Source organism: Etheostoma spectabile, chromosome 24 (genome assembly GCF_008692095.1).
Source record: "Etheostoma spectabile isolate EspeVRDwgs_2016 chromosome 24, UIUC_Espe_1.0, whole genome shotgun sequence".
In the NCBI taxonomy this organism is placed as follows: Eukaryota; Metazoa; Chordata; class Actinopteri; order Perciformes; family Percidae; genus Etheostoma; species Etheostoma spectabile.
Window position 1 is genome coordinate 10,657,768 of NC_045756.1, and position 17,767 is coordinate 10,675,534.

General features: G+C 39.9%; 1 protein-coding gene across 1 annotated transcript in view; it reads right to left on the minus strand.

Moving 5' to 3' along the window:
• Window positions 1-487: 487 nt before the first annotated feature.
• Window positions 488-17,767, minus strand: part of LOC116674129 (transmembrane protein 47) — a 30,526-nt gene continuing 13,246 nt past the window's right edge. The window contains exons 2-3 of the mRNA XM_032506624.1: window positions 10,400-10,540; window positions 488-5,725 (exon numbers count right to left, since the gene is read on the minus strand). Of these exons, the coding sequence (XP_032362515.1) occupies window positions 5,547-5,725; window positions 10,400-10,540 (320 nt within the window). The 3' untranslated portion in view covers window positions 488-5,546. The remainder of the gene's footprint in view (window positions 5,726-10,399; window positions 10,541-17,767) is intronic.

Sequence of the window (17,767 nt, forward strand, 5' to 3'; positions counted from 1 at the left end):
AAGCTGTAAGTTGATGTGAGTAATAGGATACATTAACTGGAGATCAACAAACATAGACTGCAACCTGGGTAAGCCTGGTTCGCATTAAAGCCGAGGAAAAAACTCCCTTTTAGGCAGAACCCATTCCATTAGAGGTTTGCATGTAGCCTTTACACCTCAAAATGAACCAATTACATTATCATATTGAGGTGTAAATGCTGCATGTAAAGCATTTTAAAATAAACACCCTAACCAAACTATATTGCACTAGATATATATTTTGAAGTTTTAGTTAGTCCCCTGGGTGCACTTAGAGGTAGCTTACTGTTTCAGGATGCTGACAGGATGCACTAATGCATGCTTGCATTAGTGGAGTGTACATTTAGCTAAATTTAGCAAAATCTTGGTAAATTTAGCCAATGTCTCTGGTTCTGTAAGATAACACCTCATGACGGTAATTATTTCAGAGCTGAAAAAAGATGACAAAAGACAGGATGTGACAACAAAATGAGAGTGAGAAGGAGACATTTTGTTCAGTGCTTTAATGTGCCGACGTACAAAGAGATAAATGCTGATTACTGACATCTCTACAATGGCATCTAAAACATGCCCACACACATGCACACACACACACCTTTTCTCTATCTGTCTAACACACTCTTCCTCTGTCATTCAGACACACATTCATACACACTTCCTAAATCCCTATGCACATCATTAGACAGTGTTTCTCTCCAGTCTACTGGGAGATGAGGCATAAAACAGAGCTGTCTGTTTGTGTGTCTCTGCTTTCAGTTACCAAACAAATGCTAATATCTACGAGTCAGACTTGGGCTAAAACATACAAGGAACCAGCACGGGTCAGACACCCTGGAATCAGAAATACCAGATATAACATTTTAAAGAATAGTTGTGTTTTTGTAGCAAGCTCCTTTAGTTCCCCATATAAACGGAGGTGCCTTACACAAATAATCATGTTTACCCAGAACCACATTGAAATGCTTCATTAAAAATCAAAGCATGTAGGCCATTTTTGAAACTGGTGCAAACAGATTTGCATTGTCATTTAGAATCAGAGACTCATAATTAAAACTGACATGACATTGATTTCAGGTCCTAATTAAGTGCATCTGATTGTTCCTGAAGACGCAGCTATGATAAGCTAGGGTATGTTTGTTTTATGTATATGTAGTATTGTCACTTGTTAAATTTGTAGATGTAGAATGTAGAAATTTGTAGATGTACAATGTTAAACTACCCGGCAAAATAAAGCTGTAAATCTTTGATCAGAAAGGGGATTCATCTCGTTTACAGTGTTTCTGTGTCTGACGGGTAAATTAAGAATAAGGGGGCTATGACAGCACACTGTAAATCAAAATGTTCAGTACAACAAATGTCAGTTTCAGAGTTGCTGCAGACAAATATTCTGCCCAAAACACATCAAAACCAATGTTAGCTTTTTTTTGAAATTGTCATTTAGTCCTTCCATTATAATAATGGGAATGTTGGAAATGATTCATGTATATTTTAACCCAGATCTGTTACAGTGTTAGTGCCTAAGGCTCCTCTACACCACCAAAGCACAGAGACGTTTCTAGGTAGCAAAAACACCCTCACTAAGCTGGGATCATACAGTATTGAGTATAGTAGTAGTAGTTGACACCTGTCTTCCATATCAAATATCACACTGGTGATTATTATCTCTATTACAGCACTTCCTCAGGGTGTCAGGACTTCTGTTTAACTCGTGGAGTAATAACACATAGGTGACACAAAGTGCTTTGTCCATGACCTGACAGAAAATCTGGTGACCCAACAAAGCTAAACACTGATTAACCAGAGCCCTACCACTGTACACGGTGAGCTGTGACATCTTTCAAACTGATAAAATACAGAAGAGCGAGGTCACATGCTTAAAAAAAGCACCCGCTGACCCATATAGCTGGTATGACTAATGGAATAATGGCCGTAACACTGAGTGCTGTTTCTGCTTTTACTCAGTGCCAAATTAGAAGACGGGTAAACTGTGACATCCAGTCACTAAAAAAAACCACATAAAAGCATTGAAGTTCAGGATTTTTGTCCCCTCAGAAGACTCTACTTTCATAGAACATCAGTTCAATACTACTTCCTAGAATATACACTGTGACATTTACAGCTTGAGGTTTCTATCAGCCTGAAATGGCTTGTAAAGTGAGATTAAGGGATTTCAGTCTCCACCACATCTGCACACAAGTTTATTGTTCAACGCTTTACATTGCAGCCTACAAATTACAGTGTAAATATTTGGGACATGCAGGGTACCAATGACAGTATGAATAAAATAAAATATATGTATTGTAGTAGTGGTTACCTACTGTAAAAAGTGGTTTAGGCTCTCCTCTAAGTTTTCAGTTTTTTTTTTTTTTTTACTAGATAATCTATTACTGTTCTAGTATTTATTCGTTACACTATATATGTATATAGTGGTATACAGGTACATTGGTACACCTGTCTTCCTAGGCTTGAATTAATAGTGTCTTTCCCCTTGGCAACGATAATTTTTACAAAATTAAAATAATAGTTGGACACTTTGACATCATGTTTATGCCAACAGCAAGTTTGACTGTACGGATTAAACAATCAAAAATATTAATATGTTTTTATTAATTAAATTTCCAAGCGCTGGTAGGTAGATTTTGAAATTCGGACAGAAACAGGATAGCTTTTTCCCATTTGCAGTCTTCATGCTAAGCTGAGCTAACAGCTAGCAGCTGATGGCTGAGCCACATTTAGTGTACAGATATGACAGTTGCATCTAACTAACTCTTGACAAGAATTTCACAAACTATTCCTTTAATAAGGATAAGTACTCTGTATTCAACAACTTTACTTAAAATTTTTACATTTTGTGTTGTAAAAATAAATCTCAACTTATTTCAATATCAGTATGGTTATTCCTTTTTCTTGTCTTATTATTCAGGAACAATGTCACTGTACCCTGTAATTGTAAATTGTAAATAAGTACTCAGTTATTTAAAAAAAGAAACACTTAAAATGCAATTTAGTTTTACTTCCCTGCTTGACTTCTTCACTTGTTTATCTTTTTATAGGTATGCAGTGATTATTGTATTGATAGTCATAACTTGTGGGCTGTAATCTAATGCGTTATTAAAATCTCAGTCACATCAGATCTCAGTCGTTAATAAACTTCAATGAGCTGATTGTAGAAGCAATACTGTTGTAGTGACAGGCGAAACTTCAACCAAAACATTAACAACTAAGGAAATGACTTCCACTTGTCTGTGGTAAACATCTTTGTATCAGTTTGCATAATATAAATGGACTTCTGTCAGCTGCATGAATCGTGTGGCGTCTCCACAGTTCTACATTTGTTAAGGTGGCAAGGGGGCCAGCCTGGATTCTATTTTTGGGTGATGGTTACTTGACAACTGCACGGTAAATAGGTGACAACGGAGAGTACAGAGAAGACGCTGCTTGTATCTCCAAAATATCATCTAAAAATTTCTCATTTCACATTCCATTCCACTCAATGTCCACTTTTAAAATTACAGAATGGGTTTCAAAGGGAGAATAAAGGTCACAGGGTTAGAAAAGTTATTCAGCACATAGGTGACACATAAATGGGTTTTTGCACAATGAAAAGCCAAACTTAGCTTGTCTCATCGCCTAATAAAATCTGCATAGAAGTTACAATATTTACTACTCCATCCATATTTCCACCCAGACATTGCACTGGACTCATGGGTACCATCCAAACAACTGGTGATCAGAGCCAAACCTTGTGGACAGGGGATATGAGATAAATTCTTGAAGGCAGTGATTATAAAATGGTCTTTTTGTAAGGTTGTGATGCTTTGATATAAGATAAAGTCTTACTTTTGTATACTGTATGTGTCAACATAAATCCCAGCAACCATATCATAACATACAATACTGACATGTGGCCCTGGCTGATATTGACATTTGCCTTTGCTGTGCCAACAGATGCATGCCAGCCTTGTTTCCAACCAGAATCTACACTGGGTGCAGGGTAGATCCCTAACATTTACTGTAGGAAAGGAAAGGAAACAGCAGTCTGATGTTAATGTAACATGGTCTTACACTGATCTCATTTCAAAATAGTCAGATACAGTGGTCATGTTTGCATGCACACAATTTTGCATTGATTCATTATAGTGAGATTTAGGTGAATGTCTAATTGTGCCCTTTAATTTATTCTGTTATCATCAGTTAGGTATCTTTATTTAGATTATTAAGTGCCTTCTGACTAAAATCTTACTGTTGCCACCTATGCATCTCTTTTACCAACACATAATGCAAAAAATGGGTAAAGCTAAAGCTCACACTTCCCATTCACCTCCACCTGAACTGGCTACTTAAGTTTATAAAATGAGACAAAGGTGTAGATGAAGTGGTATCTAACAAAGTTATGGTTATCCATGGGTGTTGTTGTGGTTTTACCTTCCTCAGCTGAGTGCATAATCACCTTATTACACTGAGAATGCATATCCTAACTTACCAAATATATTCATGCTCATGTTAGGATGCCCACTGAGAGACTGTAACTGTCTGTAGTGTGTAAAGCGAACACACCCATCGACAAACACAATGCAGACAAGATGGACTAGAGAAAGAAGGATTCTCTAAACATCACAGTGTGAAAAAATTTGGCTCATTGGGAATGGAATCAAAATTTAAGTGTGCAGTCCCCGTCACACACCTCGGACCGTTGATAATTAATCATGGCAGCTGCATGGGCACACCCTGTGGGTTGCCACGGCAACAGACAAATGGGTCGATAACAGAATATTGAGCGGGTGTCTTTATTTAATTCGCCCCTCTTACCTCAGCCCCATGAGGAATCTATCTGTCTTATTAAAAGTTATGAACAGCAACATTCAACGTTGTAGCGTCTGATCCTCTTTCATGTCCTTGTGAAAGTTTAAGAGCTCCAGAGGACTCTGAAAACCAGAATGCCATAATGATGCACTGATGGAGTTGGAGTCTGAGGGTAGATTTCCAAAGCTCAGCCCGAGGCTTTAATGTTGACAGATGAAGATACATGTGCATTTGCATGTGCATGCATGCATAAACAAATGGTAAAAGCCTCCCAGTATGACATCCTGACTCCAGAGTAAAAAGGTCAATAAGTTGAGTTTTTAGTAGTGACTTGCAGTTTAGTTCACAGGGAAGAAAGAACAGAGGTGCGATCATCATAAACCTCCGTCCTTTGTTACTACAGGGTTGTCAGTTCTACCCCGTGTCACAAGTCCTAGGATTGAAGTGGTAAGACTCCTTCCCACCCACCAACCCCTCCCCAGGACCAACTGGGTGACGTTAGGGCTGTAAGTTCAAATGTGCAGCCTTTGCACTCACATCTGTTACTTGAGGCAAGAAAAGAAATCCCCAATTCCCCATTCAAATACGATGTATACTTTATACTTACAGTTCTTGGAAATTGAGCGGTTATAAAAAAAAAAAAATTCTAAAATAAAAAATAAAAAAACCTTGCTTGTCTCCTGACTACCTCTACCAACATGTAGGGTTCTCGGCTTGCATTAGAGCTAGTAATACTCCTCGTAGTTTTTGGGGTTGAGGCAGTAGAGGATTCCCCCACCGAAGGAGAAGATGGTCCCTCCCCAGGCCAGGCCGTAGCCCCAGTTGAACTCGTGGTAGATTCTCAGGTTGATGCTCTCGATGAACTTGATGGGGTAGAGGACCAAGCTGCAGGCCTGGAGGACAACTGGAGGAGACATGCAGACCATACGTTCAAGTAAAATTTCTTTAAGGAGACATATTATGCTAATTTTCCATTTCATGCAGTACTGTCGTGGGTTTATACTAGAACACGTTTACATGATTCAATGTTAAATAAAGGTTAGGTGGGGGTCCATATTGAAATATCACATTAATTAGATTATTGACTAAAAAGTAAATTCCAAGTAAACTTCCTTTCATGTGTGAGATTGCTGTTCATCAACTACAGTTCAGCGTTTAACACCATAGTTCCCTCCAGTCACCAAGCTCAAGGATCTGGAATTAAACACCTTATTGGGTATGTGGATCCTTGATTTCCTGACAGGCAGACGAAAGGTGGTGAGGGTGGGCGGAAATACGTCTTTTACCTTCATCCTTAACACCGGAGCACCCCAGGGCTGTGTTTTGAGTCCCTGCTGTACTCTTTATCACACAAGACTGTGTAGCTACAGTGACTCCAACACCCTCAACATGTTTGCTGACGACACAGCTGTTGTGGGCCTGATCCCAGACAACAATGAAAGGGCCTGCGTGAAGGAAGCAGAGGACCTGATCCGCTGGTATCAAGACAACAGCCTACTCAGGAATTTCAGCAAGACTAAAGAGACTCTGGGAAAGAGCCGTCCTGTTTCTTTCTTTTGAGATGAAGCTGCCTTCAAGTGGGGTCAGAAATGTCAAGATCTACAAACGATCTGACGGAAAACCATAATTGTGTTGGCAAACACAAAGTCTACTTGTGCTACATTGTTGGGTTAATAAACACAATGTCACAATAATGGGCCCTTTAAATGCCACTCCCACAACTGCGCAACCTTGTGGTGAATCGCCAGGTCGCTTTTTCTGGTCTGAATGGGCCCTTAAGGGATGGAGGGGTGAGCAGGGTGGGGGGGACGCAGAAAGATAGATGTTCATAAAAGGAGGGGTAGGAGAGATAGATGGCAGTGGAACAAAGATGAATACATCAATCGTTATTTCTTCAAAGGGAATTCTTCCTGGGGGAACAAAAACAAGCTCTTGGACTTTCCTGCATGAAAAAAACTCCAACACGGATTGCACAAATATTAACACAGATGGTGTGAAAACGGCCGTAAAGAAGTAGTTTGTTGTCAAAAAATGTGTATGTGATCTTTATTTCACAGAGTGTTTCTTTATAGTCCATCCGAACACACTTTTCGTTAGTGTTTGGCTTCTAAGACATGGTTAAAACAGATTGTTTGTGTCCCATTACGGTGAAAACAACTACATTTTGACAGCAGTTTGTTTCATGCTGTTAAATCAAAGCAGTGCATTTTAACTTTTTGCAAAGTAAAATAGTATCTGAGCACATTTGGTTCCAGTTCCAATTCATGTTGAGTGTTGAAAAAGATAATCTAGTTTTACCAAAGTCTTTAAGAATATTTATGGTAGGATCAGCTTCTTAAATTCAGGAAGGCTGAAATGAGAATTTACAGCCGTTACAGTCTCACTGCCGTTATACGTTATTTTGATATATTGATCCGTCAACAGGGACACGATTTTCTTTTTTATTTCGTGGTGGTCATCACGAAATGAACAACGGCCGCTGGGAAACGATCTGCGAGCTCTGGGGGACGCAACAACCGGGAAATGAAACGCCACACGCTGGCGACAATAACTGGACGGTTGTGGTTAGGAGAAGAAGAACGAGGAAAGGAACCGCCACACGTGGGACACGGGCCCCAGTCTCTGGGGTGAAAGTCCTATGTTGTTGGAACCACCCACCATCCCAACCAACCTTCTTATGCAGATTTTCGGCTTTTCAATACTACTTGCTACCACAATCATGCTGTTATCATAAAAGATGCTTCCCATTGAAATTCATCAGTTTAAAATTCGTGCTCACCACCACGAATAAAACAAGAAAATTGTAACACTGTACACGAATCCAGAGATTAAATAACATCACCATTTCACGAACTGCCATGAGACTGGGCTGGAATTTACATTAGGAAAAAATACTTCTGGTACCAGTGGCTCTTCCCACTTCGTACCTCTTTTTGCATTCATGTAAACTTCCTGTTTGCTTTGCTAAGCTAAAGACTAAAGAGCTAAATCTTCTAAATCGTTAACAGCATGCAAACTAATTAAGCAATAGCTAACGATCAGCCGTGGTATGTAAGGGGCACGTTGAAGCGGAGGGATGACAACCCCCTTAGCTGGGATATGATACACAACATATTACAGACTACTTTGAGGTATTGCTTTTACAAAACGGTCATCAAGTATGGCAATTTGAAAGGTATAGTCACGTTGTAATTTAAATACATTTCTATAAAAACATAATCATGTTACTAATTAAATAGGCTCTCCTGGGCTGGCTGCTATGGAACGCAGCGCAGGTAAGTCTTCACTAGCAGCTAGCATCGACTTTCTTTTGCTTAACTCTAAAGAATGGCACTTGATAGTAGGGCTGCTCGATTTTGGGAAAAATCATAATCACGATTATTTTGGTCAATATTGAAATCACGGTTATGTAACACAATTATTTCACATGACTTTGTAAACGTGTTGCATTCATTAAAAAGACACCTTTCAACAATTCTTAAAACATTGAACATTTATTGTAGGCTACTTTTTGAACTATTAAAATAAATATAAATATAAATTTCAAATCAAAGTATAAAAGTATTTATTCCCTGTATTTACTTCCACAATCTGTTTAAAACAAGTAGGCAACATTTTGGCAAAATATAAACAAATTCCAGCAACTCAATCCACGAATATAAAAGGCTGGCCCATCATCAGGCCCCAGCATTAACAGCAAATAAGTTAACTATTAGTGCACGTCTTTAGCTAAATAATAGGCAACAGACTCGGTTATTATTTTGTGCCTTTCCGAATTCAACGGATAAGGAGTTGCGCTGTACAGAGTGTTTGTTATGGATGTCTGGGTTACGGAGGATGTTGAGGGAGTTGATTGCCGTTTCTGTTTCTTCATTAAATTGTCATAGGTCACTCTGTGTTTAATTTGCAAGTGGTTAAACAAATTCGTGGTGTTCCCTTTACTTGCAGCCACTACCATGTAGCAAATCTTGCACGTAGCATGTTTCTGCTCGTCGTCGGATTCCTCGAAGCCAAACTGTTCCCAGACAATGGAGTTGGTTTTGCCTTTTTTGCTTACCAAACGCTGCTGTGGCTGCCCTCCTTCTGCCATCTTTACTCTCGCTAAGTTTTTAAATTCCAGCGAGTAATATGCACGCAACCTGCCTCCCTGACAGTGTAGGCTGAAAGCGTTTGGCTTCGGGAGGGGCGGATGTGCGCATGACGTGTGTGCGCGCGCGCCATTCAGAACACACGAGGAAATTACAAAACAGAACAAAATAATGGCAAAATAATCGTTTTTACTCGATTGTACTATTTTGGTGATCGTTGGGAGCCGAAATCGAAACCGAAACCGAAATTCAATTAATTGCACAGCCCTACTTGATAGCACACAAAAAAGCACATAAAAAACAAATGAATCGAGACAGCAGTAGATAAGCAACTAACCAATCAAGGCAGCATTAGAAAAGTAACTCTTTTATTAATTGAGTCTGGTGGCTTTGAAAACAGCATAGACAGCGGCTCCAGTTCCCTGTTGAGAAGGGCTGTCTGATGGCAAGGTAAAGGGAAAATATGGTGAAAATATTCTAAATATAGCATACACTGAAAGGGATACTTGGAGAATTCTAACCCTCTGAGGACAAAAGACGCACCGGTGAGTCCAAGAAATTTTCACAACACTTTTCACAAGCTATATTACAAAATTTCATTTTAGACGTTGATTTACTATTGATATATTACGCTACTTTTAAGTGACACATGTTGTGCAAAGTCATTGTGCAAAGTCATTTTAATCTAATCAAATCCAATTATATTTGAATAGGCAGTCAAATGTCAACACAAACATCAGAAAAAGATTTAATTCCAAGCTATTTATGCATTTTCAATTCTCATACAAGCTTTGAAAGTATTTTTCAGGATAAGAAGACTCCCGGTCTATGAGAAATCAAATAGCTTCTGTTAATGTCTACACTATTCCTTAAATAAGAAAAAATCCTCTTTAAAAGCTTTATCTGACTTCTGTGGTTTGCGCAGTGGAATTGAGAATGCAACCCATCCAGCTTTGCTAAATGAAACATTTCATGCCTAAAATAAATACATTTACCAATTATTCATGGTGGTTAGAATGGGGGGAAATTGTGGAAATTTTGTAGTTGTCCAATTTGAGGTTAGGAATGGATGGGGAAATGAAAGGGACAGGCGTGACGCTGCACTCTGTCCCTGCTGGGCCTGACTCATAAAAATAGGATTGTCTCTAAATGAGTATGAGGAAGAGAGGAATTGTGTGTGAATGTGTGTGTGTGCCGTCTGTGTGTCTATTTAATGATTATCATTTTGATATCACATATCAAATGCATGTCAGTTTTCAATGGGATTACCCTGCAACCTTCCAGCGACCTTGTCTAAATTGGCTAATTAAGTGTGTGTGTGTGTGTGTGTGTGTGTGTGTGTGTGTGTGTGTGTGTGTGTGTGTGTGTGTGTGGGTGTGCGAGTGTTTGCGTCATTAGGTGTATTTTAGCACAAAATGTATGGTCTTGGACCCAGGTCTGGTGTAATTGTGGAATGGATTACTGTTTATTGTGTGAGTGTGCGCGCTGACCTGCAGCAAAGAGCATAAAGGCGACGGGTGCGTAGAATCGCCGTCTCGTGCCGATGCACACGGCAACTAGAGCGACCAGAAATGACATCAGCACCAGGGCTCCACCTCCTAGCAATAGGGCCAGCGTAGCCACCTGCCAGTCTGGAAAGGTGAAGGAGAGGAGGAGGAGGAGAAGAAATGAGGAAGGAAGACCAAGGGTGGATGGAGGAAGGTGGACAGGGAAAGTGGTAAAAAAGAAGAAGAAACAGTGAGTGAGCACAGGGAAGCAACATTTATATGTGTAACGTAGAAACTTCTGAGACCATTAATGAATAAATGCCACAAAGTGAAGGCGTACCAGAGCCTAAAAATAAAATGCACAAGACCTGAGGGTGACCTGCGTTAGGCAGAGGCACAAGAGACATATTATTTTATTTGACATTTTATATTTCTGCCCTTTACCACCATCAAGTAAGTTGATTATACGGAGAAAGAGGTAGGAGGTGAGAAAAACAAAAGGAGATAATAATAAAATAGGAAGGAGAAAACAAGGAGAAAAGAAGAAATTGCTGCACAGTAGAAATGCATATGGAAGAAATAAGGGCGGTGAAGAGGGAAACAAAAGGGTGGAAAAGACATAATGAATGAAGGGGCAAAAAGGGGGGAGAAAAGGAAGGAAAGCATATGAAAAAAGGATGGAAGGTGAAAGAAAAGAGAGGAAGGTGGTGTGATTTAAAGGATAGGAAGGAAAGAAGTGAGGCAAGATGACAGGAGGAGAAAAATGAAGGAAGGTTGGATTCAAGGGAATCAAGGAACAAAGGAAAACTGAGAAAAAAAGGGAGAGACAAGAGGGAGGAAGAGAGGTTTGGTAGCAATGAGGCAGACAGCGTCTCCAATGACAAAGAAAGGGTAACATGCAAATAAATGCCAAAAGGAGGAAGAAGCTGAGGGTGATGCTGGTGAAGGTAAAGGAAATAAGGGGGGAGAAGGGAAAAGGAGGTAAGGAGGGCGTGAAGAGGCTGGGGACAGAGCATCCCTGAGTGAAAGTAGTAAAGAGAGAGAGAGAGAGAGAGAGAGCACTTAGTATACCTGAGCTGACAAAAAGCCTCGGCTAAAAAGCTTTACTGGCATGCTATCAAAAATCTGTCTGCATTTATGTAAAGGGAGCACGGCTTGGTGCAAACTGAAATAGCACATTCAAAGATACATGCTCTCACACACACACAGACGCACACACACACACACACACACACACACATGAATCGTGTCAAACTCGAGATTTGTGGGTATTACACATACATACACAATCTGTTCATTCCTCGCTAGTTAGCCTAAAGCTAATTTCAAATGACAAATACATTCACAGTGACACACAAATATATTTACTGTAATGGCTGATACAGTGCAGAGCATCTCTCACCTGGAGGGGTAAATATGCTGGTTGTAAGGAACACATTTCAGATTGTGAGGCATTTGTAGTCAGTGTCATTGAAAGACCATGAGGAATTTTGGCATCCAGCAGATGGGTTAGATCACTACTAGCCAGCATCAAGTAATGCAGTATACTGTAATATAAAGTAGACCTACATTTTTGTTGTTGGCCAGTGCATAATAACATTGCAGCTTGAGTAGAACTCAAGAAGCTATGTATCACTTGATGGGCATGCCAGTGTAATTCAACCTGGGCAGTCAAGAAAACTCTCCCAGCTATCCAGGCCTCCCTGTGTGACATCTTCCGCCAGTCAGAGGACAGAGGCAAAATATATCATTGATGAATAGTCTGTTTTGCACATCTCACACTTTTCGAGAATTTATTCAGAACAACCAAATTCATCTTGGATAGGCTACAGTCCCAATTTTGATCTCATAGCAGAGGATCTGGCCCAGTCTTTAATCACTGCCATCTCAGAAAAGCAGAACAAATGGAAAAAAATCTGAAAGCATGCAACAGAGAGAAGGCAGGCCCAAACAGCACGACATCTGGAGGGTTTCTGAGGCCCCGTTAGAAACAGCACAACTGGACAAAATGGATGAGCTAGGGTTCCCAGATAGAGGTTCACACTCCTTGATGCAGCAGACCTGGGTTGACTCTGGCCTGCGGACCTTTGCGGCATGTCGTTCCCTCTCTCTCTCCCCTGTCATTTCTTCAGCAGTACTGTCAATAAAGGCCTAGAAATGCCCACAAAATAACCTTTAAAAAGAATGGATGACCTAAAAACAAACTCTTTCCATCCTTTTATAGACATATCTTTCTAGACAACAACAAGTTTTCCTCACTGATTCCAGAAAGATGGATGGAATGAGGAAAACTTGTCTGCAGAGCTCTCCCAGGCTCGCCAGCTACTGCAAAGAAACAGGGACATACCCTCACCAGCACGCAAGAGTTCCTTTCCGTCAGGATGCTGTACAAAAATGCATTTATTGACTTGTACAAACCAACATGCATGTCTCTCACACTTCCCATCACATCAGTAAGCTGTAAGAACAGTATTTCTTCTCTCCGTCTTCTTAAAAATGACTTGAGGAAGAGAAGTGGGGGCTAATGAACCAGTAACCTGGCACGATTCGATTCTAAACCGATTATCAATGCATCTCATTGCAACAATTTTTTATGTACACTTCCATCCATGATTTTTTTTAAATATACAGTACATATAAATCTGAGTTTCCTACTTAGTTTCCTTCATAGGGAAAGCAGCTAGGCAAAGCTTAGATTTTGACATATATTTAGTTTTAATAAAATGTTTTGTCTACTGAGGTTTTTATTGTGCAGTCATTCCATGCTTAAGCCTTAAACATGTGTAAAAGTCACTTTCTCTCACAGTGACCTTCCATGTCAGAGGCTCAGTCATGTTTAAAGGTGGAGAATCAGCTTCTTATAACATGAAACATGAGGTGGTCAGATGTAATGTGATAAAGTAGATGAACAGTCTTTATTCGTTTTGCCTAATTATTTTACGTATGTCCTTTTGGATCATGTGTATACATACAGTTCAAAACCTTTTTTTCTCTTTTAGGCCATTTTTTTCCTGCATTTTTGCCAAGTATGGCAAGTCGTTGTCCATTATCCCATCCTCTTTCAGTCAATCTGTTTTCTGATTTGAACTTGTCTGTAGACAGTAACTTTTAAATAAAAATCAACACATTTTAAATCTATTAGTAACTTATCTGCATCAAGCATCAAATTGTTCAAGAGAGAATTGCGATGCATCAAAGAATTGATTTTTTTTCCCACCCCTAGTGGCCACAGTGGTCGCTGTCTTAGCTAAAGTTACATAGTCTCATTTGAAATAAAAGTGGACGGTCATTAGAGCTAAAAAGGAACAATGGTTTCCTTTATTTTAGACTCTCACTGTCTAGATCAATGGCCAAAATTAGTGTGCCAAAGTTCACTTCATTTCTTTGCAAAAAAACTTGTGCTAATCAATTAGAATGGATGGATTTTAGTGTAAAATCATCATCAATACACACACACACACACACACACACAAACACACACACGGACACTTACGCACACACACATGCACAAACAATCACACACACCTAATCATCTAATCCACCTTGGCTCAGAAGGAAAAGAGATTTGTTATTCATCATGTCTACTGTGATTAGATGGGATGCTGTCAAATTGGCCCGGCTCATGTAAGCCCCTGTAAAACCTGTTTCTGCACTAGACAGCTAAACTAGAAAGTGCCACATTACAAAATACATAAATAACTAAAATAATCTGTACTCCTAAGGACATACAATAGCTCCTTAAAGATAAACTTCCAACTGAAAGATCTGGATAAAACATCAGTGAATCGCATCTGAAGCCAAAATGTAGCTATCAGTACAGATGCAAAGTCAATGCACAGTAGCTGACACCAATGTATACTGCAGGGCTATTACTGTAACGTGATGTATTTTTTATCTTACAGATGTTTAAGTCGTGTAAACGTCTAAATTTACTGCTCTAGTGCGGTAAAAAGGCGTATGAAAGATTGATGGTGGAGGGGAGAGATAAGGAAAAATGAGAGATGAAGAGACAGAGATAGAGGTGAAAGATGAGATGCAGAGGTGGATAGTGGGAGGCAGAGAGGAAAGGAGGAAATTAAAGATGAGAGGAGAAAGTGAGTAGAAGATATTGAGGGCTATAGAGCAGAAAGAAAAGGAGGGGGGGATAAAAAAGAGTACAATCAGAAGCAGCTTGTATTACTATGGAGCCCCCCTGGGGTCAGTTTAGAAAAAGACTATTTGCGCACAGATTACTTTTACGGTTTTGCAATCAGTGCGCACGAATTTAACGAACTATTTAAAAGCTTCTTTCTTCAGAGAACAAGGATATATGATAACTTACGGCACGGATCATTTCAGTAAGTGCCTCCGATCCTGTGTTAACATGCTCCAGGGTCCCCAGCCTCCCAACTAAGCCCCAGTTAGTGCTTCTATGGCTGGGTATCGACCTCCAGGGGCCCCTGCCTCCCTCCTATCCCCAACTAAGTGCCTCTAAGTCTGGGTCTTGACCTCCAGGCCTAACACCCTGCCTCCTAACCCCAACTAAGTGCCTCCAGGCCTGGGTAAGAAGTGTTAAAATATGCTGCTGGGGCAGTTTTTTGGAGGATAGCAGTAAAAGGTCAATCGTATTGTTTATAAAACCGAGGGCACGGATTATGAATACATGCAAGCAGTTTATAAAACCGAGGGAATGTTTAATTTTTTTCTTCTTCTAAACTGACCCCAGGGGGGCTCTGTCTATTACAAATGCAAAGTTTTTCATTTGAATGATGCTGCTGATTAGATTCTTTTGTGGACAAAATGTTTCTTTTTAACAAGGTATTCCTAAATTCAATTTCTATTTTCTAGGCTTTGACCCTGCAGAGGTTTGCATCTGTTCGCTTCATCTTTTAGGTGAAGCACTTTAGGCAAAATCTCTGGATTTTCAATTGAAGTCAGATCCACAAAAGCAACTACACTAAGGCAATTCTGTTGCCCGTGTATAAGCAATGCAACAAGGGAAGATGTATGAAGGTTTAGGATTAAAACAAAGCCCTCAGGAGACTCGGGCGGTTTAATAAATTCATATTTAACTTCCTTTGAAGCACAGAAACAAACATTTTGACTTATTTAGGTCGGATATCCGTTGCCTTGGGCTTCCTTTGTGTTGACATTTTAACCTCCGGTGTTTTTCTGAGGACTATGGTTAACTGCTCTTCAGATCTCTGCAGGGTAAATCCAGACAGCTAGCTAGACTATCTGTCCAGTCGGAGTTTTCTGTTGCACGACTAAAACAACTTTTGAACGTTCCACAAAAACAAGTTCCTTCAAGCGGCTATTTTGCTCCGGCTACCTTGGCAGAGTATCATTAACTGCCGTCTCTGCAGCCTCTCATTCTTGTGAAATTTATATGATTAGATGTGCTTGAAGATGCTAACCAGCATCTGTCCGTTGGTGTCACAGCGTTCAAAGTTGGCCTCTCCTTTCCGGCTCAACAAGTCAGAGAGAGAGAAAGCAGCAGTGGTCGAGCAAGCCAGAGAGTGAATGAAGAGATGGAGCGGTGCTGGCATGAAAAAATGATTATTATCTGTTCTGTTCTAAATTATTATTCCATTCTAAAGCACAAATAAACACACAAACAACCACGCACCTTGCACACAACCATGCAGGAAAGTGTCATATTGACTTTGTGCGAATGCAGAGCTCCATAATTTTGGATGTGTGTGTTTCAGTCAAACAGTCAGAGCCCAAGAACGCAGTGATGTAAACGGGCTGGACCCCATGCATGCTGTTATTGGCTGGTGGGCACACACTCACAGAAGGCCCAATAAAACAAGAAAAAATACAGGCAGAGGGCAAGGTCTCTGTAGAGTCATACATCGGCAAAATGTATAAGTATAAGTAAGCATTACTCCATTACACTAGCTTGACAGTATCAGCCAAGTGCATTGTATTTTGAATGTAATGTTCTCTATCACTACCACTACAGTCACTCACTGCAACTGTTGCAAATACCTCGCCCCCTCCTTCTCTCTCTCAAACAAACGCACGCACACACATTCACATTTTTCAAATTACATCATGGACACATTTATGCAACCGGAGAATTTGCCATATGTACCCTATCAATCCTCCCTCTTTCTTTCCCTTGCACACATACACACACACACACACGTTGGTGTATGCAACTTGCTAATTGGTTTACTTTAACAGTTTCTAACACACAAACACACACTGTTCTTTTTTTTACACACACACACACACACACACAGAAATACCTCTTGCTGTAATGTGACTGTTTGCCATGTGATAGGATTACTGCACTGTCACAGTTTTTTCTTTACTGTAAAGCCGGTCTAAGCAGTCACACTGATTAGCTGCTGTATTACCTTGGGGTCCTGTCAAAATACAGATCCTCCCAGTCCTTTAGCTGCTCATGTAAAATCAAAAGTACAGTGTAAACATACATTACATTGTTGTCATTTTAACATTATGTTAAAATGACAACAATGTACTGTAGCCACAATAGATAAATAACTGATCCAATTAATGGAGAAATATGCAGATTGCAGAGACCTTTATGTCTTCACTGGGTTAGACTCTTTCCATTCTTTGTCTATGGTTTGCGTTAGCCCCCTGTGATGCTCATCACCCTTCACGTTGCAAATACACTATCACTGCAATAAGTAATTTGATTATCTAATTAATCATTTAGTCTATAAAATGACAAAAATCGCTTTAGTTAGCTTAATTACCCAAAGACCAAAGTGATGTCTTCAAATGTCTTATTTTATCTGACCCACAGTCCAAAACCCAACCCAACTTCTTCAATATACAGGTTTACAGTTTCAGGTCTTTCAGGTCTTTACAGGTGAACTTAATGTAAACTATAGAAAATAACAACCCTGTATATTTCACACAGTGGATATAAAACATTTGAAGGTCATATTTCTGCTTATATTTAATCTTTTTATTAAATGAAGATACCACCAGAAGAATATAATTGTATGGAGGACAATTTAGTTGTTTTATATAATATGTAACCATAATTTAGAATGTGTTTATTTTAAGACTTTAACAGGCTTTCAATGTGCTGCCACATGCTGCTGCTGTGATACTGCTGTGTAAATGCTTTAAGAAAGCTTGATTTGCATTCACCAAAAAGGATTATGTGTGTTTTGGCACATGCACATCCTATCGTGCCTCCAGTGTGTGTGTGTGTGTGTGTGTGTGTGTGTGTGCGTACGTGAGTGTGGGAATGGCAAGTGGGAGCAACTGTATAGGTCCCTGTCTGTCTGTCTGTCTGAATGCCACATCATCTCCCATTCCTCCTTCAGCCGCTACAAATAGAACAACGTCTCTTGGGGCTCAGCTCAATGAAAGGAGAGATGGAGCCAGAAGGAAAAAGAAGAG